The sequence below is a fragment of the Hyperolius riggenbachi genome, chromosome 4 (assembly GCF_040937935.1).
Source record: "Hyperolius riggenbachi isolate aHypRig1 chromosome 4, aHypRig1.pri, whole genome shotgun sequence".
Taxonomy (NCBI): domain Eukaryota; kingdom Metazoa; phylum Chordata; class Amphibia; order Anura; family Hyperoliidae; genus Hyperolius; species Hyperolius riggenbachi.
In genome coordinates this window covers 468237410-468256080 of record NC_090649.1, presented here as the reverse complement: position 1 = coordinate 468256080, position 18671 = coordinate 468237410, and the positions used below count along the sequence as shown (strand labels likewise).

The following is an 18671-nucleotide window of genomic DNA, read 5'->3' as shown; positions in this document are numbered from 1 at the left end:
TCTTACCTCTAAACTAATGTGCAGGTGGCTGGCAGGCAGCGGGCGGGACTTACCTTCCGTCTCGATGCAGTGCCGGCGCGGGATGGATTAGCCGCTACTCTGGTCTGGTCCAGACCAGAGCAGCGGCACCAGAACTTCCGGCGTTGGCGCGAGACGGAAGGTAAGTTCCGCCCACTGCCAGCCACCTGCACATTAGTTCGGAGGGGAGAGCGAGCGAGGGAGGGAGAGCCCTAAGGTGAGGGAAGGGGGGGAGATGGCCCCCTTCTCCATCGCTGCTCACAGCTCTCCCTCTTCTCTCCTCTCCTCCAGCTGGCCGCACAGGCACGCGGCCGGGGGGGGTCGGGCCTACTCAAGCGCGGGGCCTGGTGCGATCGCCCCAGTTGCCCCCCCCCCAAAGGCCGGCTCTGCTCCCCAGCATATAGCATCTCACAGTAGTGAGTGCACCACTCACTTTTTTGTAAATATTCTATTTCATCTTTTCATGGAACAGACAGCACTGAAGATATGACGCTGTGATACTCTGTAGAGCAGTCAGTGTACAGCTTGTATAACAGTGTAAGGTTATTTGCTGTGCAATAACATCAACACACAGCCATTAAAGGACAAATGTAGCGAGAGGTATGTGGAGGCTACCATATTTATTTACTTTTAAGCAATACCAGTTTCCTGGCTGTCCTGTTGATCTTCTGCCTCGAATATATTTAGCCACACTCCCTGAACAAGCATGCAGCAGATCAGGTGACATTATTGTCAGACCTGGCATTAGCTGCATGCTTGTTTCTGGTGCGATTTAAACACTACTGCAGCCAAATAAACCAGCAGGGCTGCCAGGAAACTGGTATTGTTTAAAAGAAAATAAATATGGCTGCCTCCACATACTTCTCACTACAGTTGTCCTTGAATGTCTAAGCCACTGGCAACAAAAGTGAATACAGCGCGGCAGATTTAACCACCCTGGCGTTCTGATAAGATCGCCAGGGAGGCTGCGGGAGGGTTTTTTTTTAATTAAAAAAAAACTATTTCATGCAGCCAACTGAAAGTTGGCTGCATGAAAGCCCACTAGAGGGCGCTCCGGAGGCGTTCTTCCGATCGCCTCCGGCGCCCAGAATAAACAAGGAAGGCCGCAATGAGCGGCCTTCCTTGTTTTGCTTACACCGTCGCCATAGCGACGAGCGGAGTGACGTCATGGACGTCAGCCGACGTCCTGACGTCAGACGCCTCCGATCCAGCCCTTAGCGCTGGCCGGAACTTTTTGTTCCGGCTGCGCAGGGCTCAGGCGGCTGGGGGGACCCTCTTTCGCCGCTGCTCGCGGCGAATCGCCGCAGAGCGGCGGCGATCGGGCAGCACACGCGGCTGGCAAAGTGCCGGCTGCGTGTGCTGCTCTTTATTTGGCGCAAATCGGCCCAGCAGGGCCTGAGCGGCAGCCTCCGGCGGTGATGGACGAGCTGAGCTCGTCCATACCGCCCAGGTGGTTAAAGGGAACCAGAGATGAAGGAACTTTAAATCACTAGTGTGCTGTGTTGTGTGGCCCTGCAGCTTGGCCTTAAAGCTGCAGTGGCCAATTAAACAAAAAATAGCCTGGTTTTAAGGGGGTTTAGCACTGTGGTCCTGAAGTGGTTAAAAAGGGAAGGTCCGAGCACTTTAAAAATAAAAAATCAACTTACCTGGGGCTTCCTCCAGACCCCTTCCTGTGCCCTCGCCGCAGCTCCGGTGGCTCCCGGTTACCTCCGGTGGAGATGCCGACCTCGCCAGGTCAGCTTCTCCTGCACTCCAGCATGCGGCTTCACTGGTTGCGCTGACGTCATCCGGACTGTACTGCGCAGGCGCAGTGTGACTGCGGCAGAGAGGGACCCCGGGCCACCAGCGGGAAGCGGAGCTGCGGCGAGGGCACAGGACGGCTGGCAGGGGCTGGAGGAACCCCTAGGTAAGTGGATTTTTTTTTTATATTGAGCTCGGATGTGTCCTTTAACAGCAACCATATTGTACCACAATAGCAGCGACTGCAGTGGGATTAGTGACCTGTTCCAGCGTGGCATAGGCCTTTACAGCCATTTGGCTTCATGTATGTAACTACTGACAGGAGAGTTGGCTGTTTCCTCTGAACTGATTGCTGTTCGCACAGGATGACATGTGACCCCTTCCTGTAATACCGTGTAATACCGTGAAATTCCAGCAAGACTTGTGACAAGCTCCTAATGTGTAGTAAATCCTCATGATTAGACAGGGGTACCCTGCAGGGGAATAACAGTCTCCGGCTCCTATCCTGTTTGGTGTTACTGATCTAATATTTACCTTAAAGTGAACTTGAACCAAGTAAAATGATTTAAAATAAACAATTGATGTACCTGCAAATGAACATTATATACTTACCTTGCCGTCAGTTCCTCTCAGAAGCTCACCATTTTCTTCCAACGATTACTTCCAGCTCTGATAAGATTTTGTCAGAACGGATATATATAAGTTGCTGTCAGTTATATATTCATTGCCATCAGTTATAAATGAAAGGACAACTGATGTGCAAAGTAATGTCCATGATTCCCTATGGCTCAAGTGGGCGATATTATAGTTTAAAAGTGTACTGACCAGGAAGCGGTTATAGGGTAATGGCCATTTACAAAATGGAGGACGGAGAATTTTATTGATCACAGTGGACAAACAGGATGCAGGAGAGGAGAAAGATTGATGAGTAGACTACACGGACGAGCACATCAAAATCTAGCGCAGGAGATTTGGGCGCAGACGGCGCCACCTTGACCGTAATAGGAATTACGGCCATAGCGGCGCACAGTGAGTAACTTCAGCGCCGTGGGAAGACTGAGCTGAAGTTACTTTAAAGGATACCCGAAGTGACGTGACATGATGAGATAGACATGTGTATGTACAGTGCCTAGCACACAAATAACTATGCTGTGCTCCTTTTTTTCTTTCTCTGCCTGAAAGAGTTAACTATCAGGTATGTAAGTGGCTGACTCAGTCCTGACTCAGACAGGAAGTGACTACAGTGTGACCCTCACTGATAAGAAATTCCAACTATAAAACACTTTCCTAGCAGAAAATGGCTTCTGAGAGCAAGAAAGAGGTAAAAAAAATGGGAATTTCTTATCAGTGAGGGTCACACTGTAGTCACTTCCTGTCTGAGTCAGGACTGAGTCAGCCACTTGCATACCTGATATTTAACTCTTTCAGGCAGAGAAAGAAAAAAAAGGAACACGACATAGTTATTTGTGTGTTAGGCACTGTACATACACATGTCTATCTCATCATGTCACATGTCAGTTCGGGTATCCTTTAAAAACACTAATTTCCAGCAATAGCTGGAAATGAATGACATAATTTCCCTCCATCCACGTGGACCTGAAGGGGGAATAGTAATTAACGCCCCCGGGAGTTATGCAGGAGCAGCTAAGCCGTATACTGGCTGTATCTTGTGCCCAAGTCTCCCGGAGGCAATTTCACTTGTACACTACACAGGAGGTAAGTATGACTTGTGTATGTTTATTTTGACTTTTAACTTTAAGTTCAGGTTTGCTTTAAAGGAAAAACTCCCAAGAAAGAGCCTGAAAGAATGGAACCCCACCTTTTCTGCCATTTTAGTCAGTTGCTGCAAACATTTTCTCTTGTTTACTAGAGTTGGGCCGAACGGTTCGCCGGCGAACGGTTCCTGGCGAACTTCGGTGGTTCGCGTTCGCCTCCCGCAGGCGAACGTTTGTGGAAGTTCGCTTCGCCCAGTTAACAAAATTTTTACCCTCCATTTCACTGTCAGCAGACATGTTATGGTCAAACACACTGCTTGAGGACCCACCCACCCTTCAAGCTAGGTCCTTTATACCATTTGACTCAGTTGTCTGCCTACACTAATTAGTTATGGGACAGCTGCTACACTCTCTGCTAGTGAGATTTTAATTGGCCTCCCTCCTCCCTCCTCCCGCCTCCCTCCTCCCTCCTCCCTCCTCCCTCCTCCCTCCAACCCTTCAACCTATTCCCTCCTCCCTTCTGGCAGGGAATTATACTTTTTTAAAAGCCAGTATATATCATACCATAGCTGGGAATCGAACCCAGATCACACTGCATGGTGGACACGTCAGTGCATCACCCTAAGCACTGTACCACTACAGTAGTAAGTGAAGCTACCGTAAAATGTACCATTAATGCTCAATGCAATAGAACCATTAGGTTGCTTAAAGGAGAACTGTAGTGAGAGGTATATGGAGGCTGCCATATTGATTTCCTTTTAAGCTATACCAGTTGCCTGGCAGCCCTGCTGATCTATTTGGCTGCAGTAATAATAATAATTATAATCCAAACATTTGTATAGCGCTTTTCTCCTGTCAGACTCAAAGCGCTCAAGAGCTGCAGCCACAGGGACGCACTCAAGAGGCCACCCTGCAGTGTTAGGGAGTCTTGCTTTGAACTCCTTACTGAATAGGTACTTGACCTAGCCAGGATTCAAACCCTGGTCTCCCATGTCAAAGGCAGAACCCTTAACCAGTACACTATCTAGCCACTGTTGTGTGAATCCCACCAGAAACAAGCATGCAGCTAATCTTGTCAGATCTTACAAAAATGTCAAACACCAGATCTGCTGCATGCTTGTTCAGGGTCTAGGGCTAAAAGTATTGGAGGCAGAGGATCTGCAGGATAGCCAGGTAACTGGTATTGCTTAAAAGGAAATCAATATGGTAGCCTCCATATACCTTTCACTACAGTTCTCCTTTAAAGGGAACCTTAACTGAGAGTGATATGGCTGTTTCCTGTAAACAATACCAGTTGCCTGGCAGTCCAGCTGATCTTTGTGACTGCAATAGTGGCTGAATCACACCCTGAAACAAGCATGCAGCTAATCCAGTCTGACTTCAGTCAGAGCACCTGATCTGCATGCTTGTTCAGGGGCTGTGGCTAAAAGTATTAGAGACACAGGATCAGCAGGCGATTCAGGCAACTGGTATTATTTTAAAAGGAAAAATCCATATCCTTCTCCGTTTAGGTTCCCTTTAAGGATTTGTAGCATAAAAGCCAACTCACATTGGCTGGGATTCGAACCTGGGTCTCACTGTATGGTGGACAAGCACACTAGCCACTATACCAACTGAAGCTGGCCTGAAATTGCTGGCCTGAAATTGCTGGCCTGAAATTGCTGGCCTGAAAACAAGCTGCATCACACCCTGAAACAAGCATGCAGCTTGTTTTCAGGCCAGCAATTTCAGGCCAGCATTTTCAGGCCAGCATTTTCAGGCCAGCATTTTCAGGCCAGCATTTTCAGGCCAGCTTCAGTTGGTATAGTGGATAGTGTGCTTGTCCACCATACAGAGAGACCCAGGTTCGAATCCCAGCCAATGTGAGTTGGCTTTTATGCTACAAATCCTTAAAGGGAACCTAAACGGAGAAGGATATGGATTTTTCCTTTTAAAATAATACCAGTTGCCTGAATTGCCTGCTGATCCTGTGTCTCTAATACTTTTAGCCACAGCCCCTGAACAAGCATGCAGATCAGGTGCTCTGACTGAAGTCAGACTGGATTAGCTGCATGCTTGTTTCAGGGTGTGATTCAGCCACTATTGCAGTCACAAAGATCAGCTGGACTGCCAGGCAACTGGTATTGTTTACAGGAAACAGCCATATCACTCTCAGTTAAGGTTCCCTTTAAAGGAGAACTGTAGTGAAAGGTATATGGAGGCTACCATATTGATTTCCTTTTAAGCAATACCAGTTACCTGGCTATCCTGCAGATCCTCTGCCTCCAATACTTTTAGCCCTAGACCCTGAACAAGCATGCAGCAGATCTGGTGTTTGACATTTTTGTAAGATCTGACAAGAATTAGCTGCATGCTTGTTTCTGGTGGGATTCACACGACAGTGGCTAGATAGTGTACTGGTTAAGGGTTCTGCCTTTGACATGGGAGACCAGGGTTCGAATCGTGGCTAGGTCAAGTACCTATTCAGTAAGGAGTTCAAAGCAAGACTCCCTAACACTGCAGGGTGGCCTCTTGAGTGCGTCCCTGTGGCTGCAGCTCTTGAGCGCTTTGAGTCTGACAGGAGAAAAGCGCTATACAAATGTTTGGATTATAATTATTATTATTACTGCAGCCAAATAGATCAGCAGGGCTGCCAGGCAACTGGTATAGCTTAAAAGGAAATCAATATGGCAGCCTCCATATACCTCTCACTACAGTTCTCCTTTAAGCAACCTAATGGTTCTATTGCATTGAGCATTAATGGTACATTTTACGGTAGCTTCACTTACTACTGTAGTGGTACAGTGCTTAGGGTGATGCACTGACGTGTCCACCATGCAGTGTGATCTGGGTTCGATTCCCAGCTATGGTATGATATATACTGGCTTTTAAAAAAGTATAATTCCCTGCCAGAAGACACCCTCCTCCCTCCTCCCGGAGGGAGGAGGAAATAGGTTGAAGGGTTGAAGGGTTGAAGGGTTGAAGGGTTGAAGGGTTGAAGGGTTGAAGGGTTGAAGGGTTGAAGGGTTGAAGGGTTGAAGGAGGAGGGAGGAGGGAGGTGGGAGGTGGGAGGAGGGAGAGTAAAAACTCCCTAGCAGAGTGTGTAGCAGCTGTTCCATAACTAATTAGTGTAGGTAGGCAAATGGTATAAAGGACCTTGCTTGGAGGAGGGAGGAGGAGGGAGGTGGGAGGAGGGAGAGTAAAAACTCCCTAGCAGAGTGTGTAGCAGCTGTTCCATAACTAATTAGTGTAGGTAGGCAAATGGTATAAAGGACCTTGCTTGGAGGAGGGAGGAGGGAGGTGGGAGGAGGGAGAGTAAAAACTCCCTAGCAGAGTGTGTAGCAGCTGTTCCATAACTAATTAGTGTAGGTAGGCAAATGGTATAAAGGACCTTGCTTGGAGGAGGGAGGAGGGAGGAGGGAGGAGGGAGGAGGGAGGAGGGAGGAGGGAGGAGGGAGAGTAAAAACTCCCTAGCAGAGTGTGTAGCAGCTGTTCCATAACTAATTAGTGTAGGTAGGCAAATGGTATAAAGGACCTTGCTTGGAGGAGGGAGGAGGGAGGTGGGAGGAGGGAGAGTAAAAACTCCCTAGCAGAGTGTGTAGCAGCTGTTCCATAACTAATTAGTGTAGGTAGGCAAATGGTATAAAGGACCTTGCTTGGAGGAGGGAGGAGGGAGGAGGGAGGTGGGAGGAGGGAGAGTAAAAACTCCCTAGCAGAGTGTGTAGCAGCTGTTCCATAACTAATTAGTGTAGGTAGGCAAATGGTATAAAGGACCTTGCTTGGAGGAGGGAGGAAGGGTGGGTCCTCGAGCAGTGAAGTGTATTTCACTCAATTAGGTGTGACTCCAGGCATTAGAGCTTTTGAAACATGTTTTCTATCATTTTTGCAGTGTATAGAATTTTTTAAAACTTTGAAAGTTCGCCTCCCCATTGAAGTCTATTGCGGTTCGCGAACTTTTTCGCGAACCGAACCTTTCGTGGAGGTTCGCGAACAGGGTTCGCGAACCGAAAATCGGAGGTTCGGCCCAACTCTATTGTTTACAATTTGCTTCAAAGCTTTGCTCCAACTGCATCTTTTTAAAATAGACATGAAGTGAGAAGAATAGGGAGGCTGCCATATTTATTTCCTTTTAGAACAATACTAGTTGCCTTGCAGCCCTGCTTATCTATTTGGCTGCAGTAGTGTCTGAAACCAGAAACAAGCATGTCACTAATCCAGTCAGATCTGACAGTAATGTCAGAAACACCTGATCTGCTGCATGCTTGTTCAGGGGCTATGGCAAAAGGTATTATGCTGGGAATAAACCATGAGATATTTTGGCAGCTGGTTCAATAGATAATTTCTGACAAGTCCGATCTGATTTTGAATGGAAATCAATCAGAAAAACGATCGGAAAATCGATCGGAAAGTAAATCTGCTGAAAAAATCTCATCATGTATTCTCAGCATTGGAGGCAGAGGATCAGCAGGACAGCCAGAAAACTGGTATTGCTTATCCGACTGACTTCAAGGAATCGTCAGGCAAAAAAAAAAAAAAAGTTTCACTTACCTGGGGCTTCTACCAGCCCCATGCAGCCATCCTGTGCCCTCGTAGTCACTCACTGCTGCTCCAGTCCCACGCCGCCAGCTAGTTTCGGGCCGCCACGCATACATTTGCATGCATTCCTGCTGGTGCATGAACATTAACGCATACATTGGGCAGCACGGTGGCGTAGTGGTTAGCGCTCTCGCCTTGCGGCACTCGGTCCCCGGTTCGAATCCCAGCTAGGTCAATATCTGCAAAGAGTTGTATGTTCTCTGCGTGGGATTCTTCCGGGCACTCTGGTTTCCTCCCACATCCCAAAAACATACAGAGAAGTCAATTGGCTTCTCCCTAAAATTGGCCCTAGACTACGACACATACACTACACAATACATACACATAGGATATATGACTATAGTAGGGATTAGCAGGGGTGCTCATCAGGACTCTCGAATTCGAATATATCCGAATATCCGGTAGATTTTCATGGTTGCCGAAGTCGAATTCGAAGAGCGATCCTGCTCCCAAATTCGAAGTCGAATTTTCCTGAATAGTGCCTCTCGAATTCGGCCGTGATCACGAATTTGGATTCAGCTACCGTCACCCAAAACCCGCCGACTTTAAAGGTTAATTGCAAAGCCCCCTTAAATGCCAGAATCACCAAATTTGCAGGTTATGTTAAGAAGAAAAGTGGGAGCAAGTGGGAAATTTTTTCAAAAAGACCTTATACTTTTTGAGAAAATCTATTTTAAAAGTTCAAAGAAAAAAAATCGATACATTTCAATGCCGCCGGTCAATGACAGATCGTGAGAAATATTTCCCAGCAGTTAATAGCAAAGGCCCCTTACATATTAGCAACACCAAATTTGCAGGATATGTTAAAAAGATAGTGGGAAACAATATTTAAAAAAAAATGTTTATTTTTGGGGAATGTTCTGAGTGTGGGAAATCTGAAAAAAAAAATGACGTGGAGTCCCCCTCCTGAGCCTCTTTAACCCCTTGTCCCCCATGCAGGCTGGGATAGCCAGAATGCGGAGCCCCGGCCGACTGGGGCTTCGCACCCTGAGCTATACCAGCCTGCCTGGTACATGGTATGGGGGGGGTATGGGGGGGCTCGGGGCGGCCAGGCCTGCCCCTCCCCCAAGAGCCCTTGTCCAATCTGTGGACAAGGGGCTCTTCCCCACCTCCGGTTCCCCAGGAGGAGGTAGGGGCGATGATTCCCTGGGGGGGTGGGGTTCATGGTGGCATCTGGGAGTCCCCTTTAAGAAGGGAACCCCAGATGCCCATCCCTCTCCCAGGAGAAATGAGTATAGGGGTACCCCTTACCCATTTCCACAAAGGGTTAAATGAAATAAAAACACAGCCACGAGAAAAGTATTTTAATAATCTTAATTAAACAGAAATACTTACCTGTACCTTTAAAAAAAAAATTCCCACGGCAATATCCTCGGTAATGATCCAACGTATACAGTATCCTCTATCTTGCGATCTTCAATTAAGATGATTGAAGATCTTCCATGGCAATTACCTATACTATACGTTAGAATGCGTCCTGCCGACGCATAGCGCCAGCTCCTGCTGTCCTCCCCGCCTCCTCACCTGTCACCCTCACCTAGCCTGGCATCTGGTGCACCCATGGGTGCACCGAGTGCCAGCCTAGGTGAGGGTGACAGGTGCAGGCAGGTGGGGAGAGACAGTGGGAGCCGGCGCTATACGACCTGCACAGGACGCATTCTAAGGTACAGTTACCGGCTCATCAATGAGCTGGTTCTTTTTGTATTGAATCAAATGAATCGGTTCAGAGCATGGACCCTGAACAAGCATGCAGCAGATCAGGTGAGTCACTTGGACAGCCAGGCAACTGGTCTTGTTTAAAAGGAATGAAATAGGTCTGCCTCTCTATACCTCTCACTACAAGTTCTCTTTAAAGCAAACCTGTGATGAAAATAAAAATAAATAAATAATGATACTTACCTCAGATACTCCAATCCTTTCCACCTCACCTCTGTTCCCTAGGACCTTCCTCTTCACAGCTGACCCTCCCCCATCCATGTATGAATGCAGTAGCATGTATACCCAGTAGCACAAAACTGCTTGTGCGCAGAGGAGAAAGCTATGCACAAGTGACTCTGAGCCGGCCTTCCCTGCACCTGTGCATTGTGGCTAGGGGAACGATTTTCAGTTGAAAACCGAAAAATAATGATCGCAGAAAGACGATCTTGCCTCTTCACCGCGGCTCACTGCGCATCAATTCAATGCGGTGAGCCTGAATGGGATCGCAACTTACTGGAGGAGGGGATCAGGTACCAGCGGCAAGATGGTTGGAAATCTGGCTATTTACAGTAAACGGGATCTTCCTATATACACTAGAGGGGGGATATGGACGAACACTGGCAATCCAGCACAGGAGACTTAGGCACAGCTGGCGCCACCATAGACCGTAATAGGAATTACGGCTGTAGCGGCGCACAGAGTGTAACTTCGGCGCCATCAGAAGACGGAGCTGAAGTTACTTTTAGAACACTGTAATTCGGCTGTCACCAATAGCTGGAAGCCAAATTACATCATTACCCACCATCCACGTGGACCTGGAGGGGAAATAGTAATTAACGTCACCGGGACTTGTGCAGCAGCAGGATAAGCCATACCAGCTGTATCTGCACCTATAGCTGGCTAAACTATACTGGGGGAACTCATACTCCCCATCAGTGTGCTGATCCATTGAAAATAGAGAATGGAATTGAAATAGAAAATTCTGACAGAAACCGTGCAATTCAATCTTTTCCTAAAATTGTTCAGGCCTAATTGTGGCTATGCTCTTATATGGAAGGCAGCAGAGTCACGAGAACATGGCTTGTCATGTAACTCCAGAGGGTTCCAGAGGTGGATGAGCGAATTTGAGAAAGATGGAGGCTCTGGACCATCCAGCAGCTTTCTATTACTGAGGTATTCAATTTTTTTTTTTTTAAACTTGGTTACCCTTTAAGCACTTGCCCTCCCATGGGACGAGTATTTACGACCCTACAAACTGCAGTTCAGCTCACAGGGACATAGACAGGGGCATCTCTAGCCATTTTGTCACTCCAGGCGAGAAAGCCTGTGGCGCAATTCCCCCCCCCCCCCCCCCCGTGTGGTGCCCCCCTGATGAAAATAATCGTAACGCAGCAAAGTTTCACCATAAGATAAAAGTAATGCGGCAACAGAAAATATTCATAAGGCAGCAATGATTCACTTAAAATAATCGTAATGCGGCAATCTTTCACCAGAAAATAACCATAACGGAGCAATGATTCACCATAAAATAATTATAATGCAGCAATGATTCACCATAAAATAATCGTAATGCGGCCAGCGTTCCCCAGGAAATAATCGTAATGTGGCCAGCATTCCCCAGGAAATAATCGTAATGTGGCCAGCATTCCCCAGGAAATAATCGTAATGCGGCCAGCGTTCACCAGAAAATAATCGTAATGCGGCAATCTTTCACCAGAAAATAACCATAACGGAGCAATGATTCACCATAAAATAATTATAATGCAGCAATGATTCACCATAAAATAATCGTAATGCGGCAATCTTTCACCAGAAAATAACCATAACGGAGCAATGATTCACCATAAAATAATTATAATGCAGCAATGATTCACCATAAAATAATCGTAATGCGGCCAGCGTTCCTCAGGAAATAATCGTAATGTGGCCAGCATTCCCCAGGAAATAATCGTAATGTGGCCAGCGTTCACCAGGAAATAATCGTAATGCGGCCAGCGTTCACCAGGAAATAATCGTAATGTGGCCAGCGTTCCCCAGAAAATAATCGTAATGTGGCCAGCGTTCACCAGGAAATAATCGTAATGTGGCCAGCGTTCCCCAGAAAATAATCGTAATGTGGCCAGCGTTCACCAGAAAATAATCGTAATGTGGCCAGCGTTCACCAGAAAATAATCGTAATGTGGCCAGCGTTCACCAGAAAATAATCGTAATGTGGCCAGCATTCACCAGAAAATAATCGTAATGCGGCCAGCGTTCCCCAGGAAATGATCGTAATGTGGCCAGCGTTCACCAGAAAATAATCGTAATGCGGCCAGCGTTCACCAGAAAATAATCGTAATGCGGCCAGCGTTCCCCAGAAAATGATCGTAATGTGGCCAGCGTTCCCCAGGAAATGATCATAATGTGGCCAGAGGTCACCAGAAAATTATGCTAATGTGGGCAACATTTACTCACCTGCAGAAGACTCCTGTAGCCAGCCAGTGGTGGCACTGGTCCCTGGTGCGTCACACGGTGCCTTCAAGCACGTGTGACAGGCGGAGGGCGGAGTTAGGGGCGGCGCCGCACGTATAGACAAACTAGCTTGCGGCCACTCGCTCTGCACAGAGAGGGAGAGGGGGCGGACCAGTAGGCGGCACCAGGCACAGGCTGAGCTGCCTGTCATAGCCGGCTGCTCGCTCTGAAGGGAGAGGAAGGGGGCGGACCAGTAGGCGGCACCATGCACAGGCTGAGCTGCCTGTCACAGCTGGCTGTTCGCTCTGAAGGGAAAGGAAGGGGCGGACCAGTAGGTGGTACCAGGCACAGGCTGAGCTGCCTGTCACAGCCGGCGCCGACCTGATAGTGAAATAATAAAAAAATAAACACACACACAGCGCGCAAAAGAGTGCCCACTTCCACCCACGGCGCTCTAGGCCAAAATTTATAGTTGCCTAATGACAGAGACGGCTCTGGACATAGATACTTGTCCCCTCCTGTTTACAAGCGGCACACGCATGCCCATGGCGGCGTGCAGTAGTGTACAGATTGGTGAATGGGAACATATGTTCCCAAAGCCAAAGTAAGGCCCATATGCAATTAACCTCCTGAGCGATATGCCCGACAGTGTTGGGCAAGAATATTTGCAGAAAGCAGTATGCCCAACACAGTGTCAGGCATGCCACTCAGCACTCTTACCGCCTAACGCTGATCGGCGGCTGCAGTGTGGTTTCACCATTAGTTCAAGTACCTCAAGTACGTCTGTTCAAGTACAACTAGTCTCTAATAAGTTTTGCTTAACGAATTTACAAAAGTGTGAGGAGTGTTCTTTTGTGAGAGTTACAAATTCATTAACCAGTATGTCATCTGGACAAACGGACAGGTGCCCAATGTAATTGTATGTAGGGGCTTGCTAGATAATACTAACCCCAGTCCTGCAATCTTCTCCCAGATAGCTGGCTCCATTTTGGCTTTGGAGCATTGTAGACCTGAGGACACAACACAGACATAAGCAGAGATTACAATGAGACATGAAACAAATTAACACATAGGGGTTGATTCACTAAGCCGTGCAAACTCACAGCAAGGCCGCGCTAGCGTTTTGCGTGCGTTATAACGCGTGTAACGGTTTCCACGCACAAACAGTATTTTGCGTGTGAAAATTCACGTTTGCGCGCAGAAACTGTTGCACACATTACAGCGCGCGCAAAACGTTAGAGCAGCCGTGCGATGAGTTAGCAGTTTAGTGAATTAACCCCTTACAGTGCTGCCCATAAATATTCCTACTCCTGGCAAATTTTGACTTAGTTGCTTTTATTCAACCAGCAAGGCGTTTTTTGATGCCAACAGATAAGACGATGTGCAAGTGGCATTATTGTGTGTGTATGGGGGGGGGGCAGCTTTTATTTACATTTGAGCAGGCGACACGTTTGTGTTTCGCGATTTTGGGTGATTTGCGGCAATTAGCGCAAATTGTCCAAGTAAGAACGGGCCCATAGGGTTTTATTACACTAGCGCTTTTTTAAAAAAAAAACAGCGCTAGCGTTTGAGCGTTTTGCCGAAATCACGGCAAAATGTTCTAGTGTGAATGGGGCCCTAAAGTTAGATCATTTTACCTCACATCATTACATATCACTCGGCATACAATGAAGGTAGCCATACACGTTTAGGCCACTACAAATCGCAAATCGCTAGCGTTTTTAATTAGCATTTTGTAAGCGATTTCATGAGCGTTTTCCGGCGATTTTACACAGTGTAAGCTTTTTGCCAGCAATTTGTGATTAGCGATTTTAAATTCTGATTCTTCCTTTTAACAGTTTGCAGTAATTTAAAATCGCACACAAATCGCTATGTGTAGAGATTCATGAGCAATTTGCCAGCGCTTATATACCTTATAGTGGAGCCCAAACGCTCCCATAATGCTACGTGTCTTGCGACTGCAATTTTGCTCACCGCAATCGCTACTGTGGAGTTTGTTACATTTATTTACACTGGCAGAGAGATTAGGGAAATCGCTAGCAATTTAATGCGAACCCTAAGGGCTCGTTTCCACTATAGCGAATCCGCATGCAGGCACCGCATGCGGATTCGCATAGTCAATACAAGTGGATGGGATAGTTTCCACTTGTGCGTCGTGCGGGTGCGTTTTGGCGTGCAGGGGAAATCTGCACGGCAGAGCCGTCAGATTTCGCGTGCGGCAGGAATGCGGGCGAATCGCCCGCAATGCTTTTAATAGGGAAATCGCATGCGGCTTTGTCATGCGGATTTCCCCGCGATTTCGCATGAAATGCAATGGAACTTTGCACAGGCAGTGACATGGTTAAATTTGCCTGGCTCCTTGCCATGCGAAATCGCATGCGAAATCGCAGGGAAATCCGCATGCGGAAACGCATCCGCATGCGATTTTGTCCGCGGTGGAATCCAGGCGATTCCGCACCGCAACAGTGGAAACGAAGCCTGAATGCGCAAAAAAGCGCTCTAGTGAGTTCCAGGCCTTAGTGTGCCACCGAATGTGGCAAACTGATCAATCCCTCTCTGATCTGAATCTGACAAGAGAAGTAGGGGTCGAGTCCTGCGTGGACGCGGGTGAACGGCGTTCACCCACTTTTTCTTCAGAGTGAACGCCGTTCACCCTGGCTTGTGTGGAGGGAGCAGAGCAGAGAAGGCGAGCTATGGGGACAGTGGGGATGTTTTGACATCTCCCCCCCCCCATCCCTCAGCTTTGTGCTCCCCTTCCTGCCTCTCCCCTCCAGCGCTGTTAAGTGTCGGGCTCGGCGGCGAAAGTGGGCGGAGACTTTCCGCCTTCTTCCAGCCGCAAGGGACGCTCCGCTCTGTGTGCGGCTAGAAGACCAGACTAGCTACACACAGAGCGGAGCGTCCCTTGCGGCTGGAACGAGGTAAGTCTCCGCCCACTTTCGCCGCCAACCCGACACTTAACAACGCTCGAGGGGAGAGGCAGGAAGGGGAGCACAAAGGTGAGGGATGGGGGGGGGGAGATGTCCGCCCATCCCCACTGTCCCCATAGCTCGCCTTCCCTGCTCTGCTCCCTCCGGGTGGGGGCACACCTGGGTAACCTGGGCACATATACCCCTGCCTACATATACTGGGGACATATACACCTGCCTACATATACGGGGGACATATACCTCTGGCTACATATACTGGGGACATATCCCACTGGCTACATATACTGGGGACATATACCCCTGCCTACATATACTGGGGACATATACCTCTGGCTACATATACTGGGGACATATACACCTGCCTACATATACTGGGGACATATACACCTGCCTACATATACTGGGGACATATACACCTGCTTACAAATACTGGGGACATATACCCCTGCCTACATATACTGGGGACATATACACCTGGCTACATATACTGGGGACATATACCCCTGCCTACATATACTGGGGACATATACCACTGCCTACATATACTGGGGACATATACACCTGCCTACATATACTGGGGACATATACCCCTGCCTACATATACTGGGGACATATACCCCTGCCTACATATACTGGGGACATATACACCTGCCTACATATACTGGGGACATATACCCCTGCCTACATATACTGGGGACATATACACCTGCCTACATATACTGGGGACATATACCCCTGCCTACATATACTGGGGACATATACACCTGCCTACATATACTGGGGACATATACCCCTGCCTACATATACTGGGCATATATACCCCTGGCTACATATACTGGGCACATATACCCCTACCTACATATACTGGGCACATATACCCCTGCCTACATATACTGGGCACGTATACCCCTGACTACATATACTGGGGACATATCCCACTGGCTACATATACTGGGCACATATACCCCTGGCTACATATACTAGGCAACTATACCTCTTGCTACATATATTGGGGACTACTATACTCATGGCTACTTATACTGGGGACACCTATAGACCTGGCTACCTGGGGGTACCTATTTTGGGGGAACTGCTGTCAGATTATCTGCATTTTTGTGGAACCGCTGTTATGTATTTTGGGGAACAGCTGCCAGATTATGTGTATGTTAGGGGAACGGCTGCTGCCAGATTACATGTATTTTGGGGAACTGCTGCCAGATTGTGTATGTTTGGGGGACCACTACTGCCAGACAGAGCTGGGACAAGGTCCTCCAGCACCCAAGGCTGAGACCCCAAAGTGCGCCCCTCCATCCCTGCCACCCCAGCCATCACACACTGATTGCTATTAGACTAAGAGGCGCCACAGGGCCCACAATTTCCCCAACACCTTAATATCTAGTTATCTGGCTTGCAGTCACTGCCATGTATCCCCTTTTTTTATTTATTTTTGCTTCAAACACAATTAAGAATGACAGCTGAATGAATTCTGCGCCCCCTCTTACACTGCGCCCTGAGGCTGGAGCCTCTCCAGCCTAGGCCTCGGCCCGGCCCTGCTGCCAGATTATATGTCCTTTGGGTGTTACGTCACGTAACTTACGTGTATTTTGGGTGATACGCTGCCAGGTTTCGCGTATTTTGGGGAACTGCTTCCAAATTATGTGTATGTTGGTGGAACTGCTGCTGCCACATTGTCTATTTTGGGGGAACCACTTCCATATTATCTGTATTTTGGAGGAACTTCTACCAGATTATGTGTCTTTTTGGTGAAATGCTGTGAGATTACATCTATTTTTGGGGGATACACTACGGCAGAGCTCAAACTTCCTCGGCAAACCTTTTACATCACTGCTAAGGTCATGTATATTTGGCCCCACCCATGACCACACCCACGGTGTGCTTGACCACGCCCATTTTTGGCGCGCTGTGCGCTGCGCAGGAATTCTCCAAGTGAGTCCACTCACTTTTTTCCCAGGACTAGATCCCTGAAGAGAAGTATCAAAACCGCCCATACACTAGTCTGCACACAGATATTTAATCGTTTTCACTATGAAATCCATTGAGAATCTATCATACTGCAGTGTTGCAATGTTCGATACCCCACAAAATTTACTGTATGTCATTTTGATCAATTTTTGCTGCAAATCAATTGACATTATGACTCATTGCATCATACATATGGATGGTCAATGAGATGCAAATAATTCCTAGTTGATGCAGTATTATGCATATTTTATATGCAAATATATGCAGCTTAAAAATGAACCAATCAAATCCTGCTGAGGTCAAATTAGATTGGTCCATTTTCAAGCTGCATATATTTGCATACTACGTTTGCATAATTCTGCATCAACTCAAAATTATTTGCATCTCATTAACCATCCCTAGTCAGGGCTGGTGTACACCAAGAGCGCTTTTTAAAACGCTTACGGTTGGCTAATGTATTTGAATGGGATGGAGCGCACCAAAGATTAGTATAAAACGCATATAAAAAACGTATACAAAATGCACAAAAAACCGCATGTGATTTTTATGTGCAAAATGCAAATGCATTATAATGACGCAATCACATGCACGAAATGCAAACGCACTCAAAACGCACAAACACATATGCAGCAAAACGCTACCTTTCACGCAATGCCTACTGTCTTTGCTGCCTCAATCACTGCAATCCAATCTGCCAGTAAAAATCGATACATGTGTGGTGACGCATTTTGAAAGTGGTTGAAAATGCGTCATTGAAAATGCCCTTATTCTGTAATAAGTTTTTATTTTTAGGTACTGGGATGTCCCCCTCCTCCCCCCTTCCTATTTCACATTGTGCATACACTCCTGTGATTTGGCAGAGATAAACCATGAAAACATGTGTAGGAATACAATCCCCTGTTTGGGAGGGGATATCCTGCGCCCAGCTAAACAAATAAACCATGCCTAATGGAACAATGTACCGGAGGATCCCCACTGTGTGAAAGAACAGAACTGCCCCAGACTAGACTGGGAGGATTGCCAGGGCTGTCCCATAGGAATAGTACTGTAGGAAATAACAAGCATTGCAGTTCCAGGCAGTCGCCGCTGGGTGGGGGTGGAGAGCACTGACATTCCTGTGCAGCAATAATACAAAGTCCAAGCTGAAGTTTCTGGCTGCTGATTTTTAGTTTACCTGTTCAGGGCAAGTCAGCTGGTAGCAGGGAGGCTGACTGGCTGTCATCATGGCCGGGGGCCCCAAGAGCAAAGGCAAGAAGAGGAGCAAGTGGAGGAAGCTGAAGCCAAAGAAGGAGCACATTCTGCTGCAGGAGGAGGAGGAGATGGTGGAGGTGAGCAGCAGCCAGCCAGAGACCCCAGGGCAGTCAGCAGAGGACAAGAAGAGCAAGAAGAAGAAAAAGAAGAGGAGCAGTAAGAAAGTGCACCTGTCACCTCTCCCCGACAAGTATGATCCCCTGGAGGAGGGGGTGGCGGAGGAGGCTGAGAGCAAGAAGGACAAGAAATACAGGAGGAAGCAGAAAGTGAAGAAATATGCTAAGGTGAGAGGGGGACAGGGCTGTGTCCAGGG

General features: G+C 47.7%; 1 protein-coding gene across 1 annotated transcript in view; it reads left to right on the top strand.

The window, feature by feature from the left end:
* The window catches only part of C4H1orf115 (chromosome 4 C1orf115 homolog), a 64711-nt gene that overhangs the window by 18600 nt on the left and 27440 nt on the right, over window positions 1-18671 (top strand). Inside the window, exon 2 of the mRNA XM_068279684.1 lies at window positions 18290-18642. Within this exon, the coding sequence (XP_068135785.1) occupies window positions 18331-18642 (312 nt within the window). The 5' untranslated portion in view covers window positions 18290-18330. The remainder of the gene's footprint in view (window positions 1-18289; window positions 18643-18671) is intronic.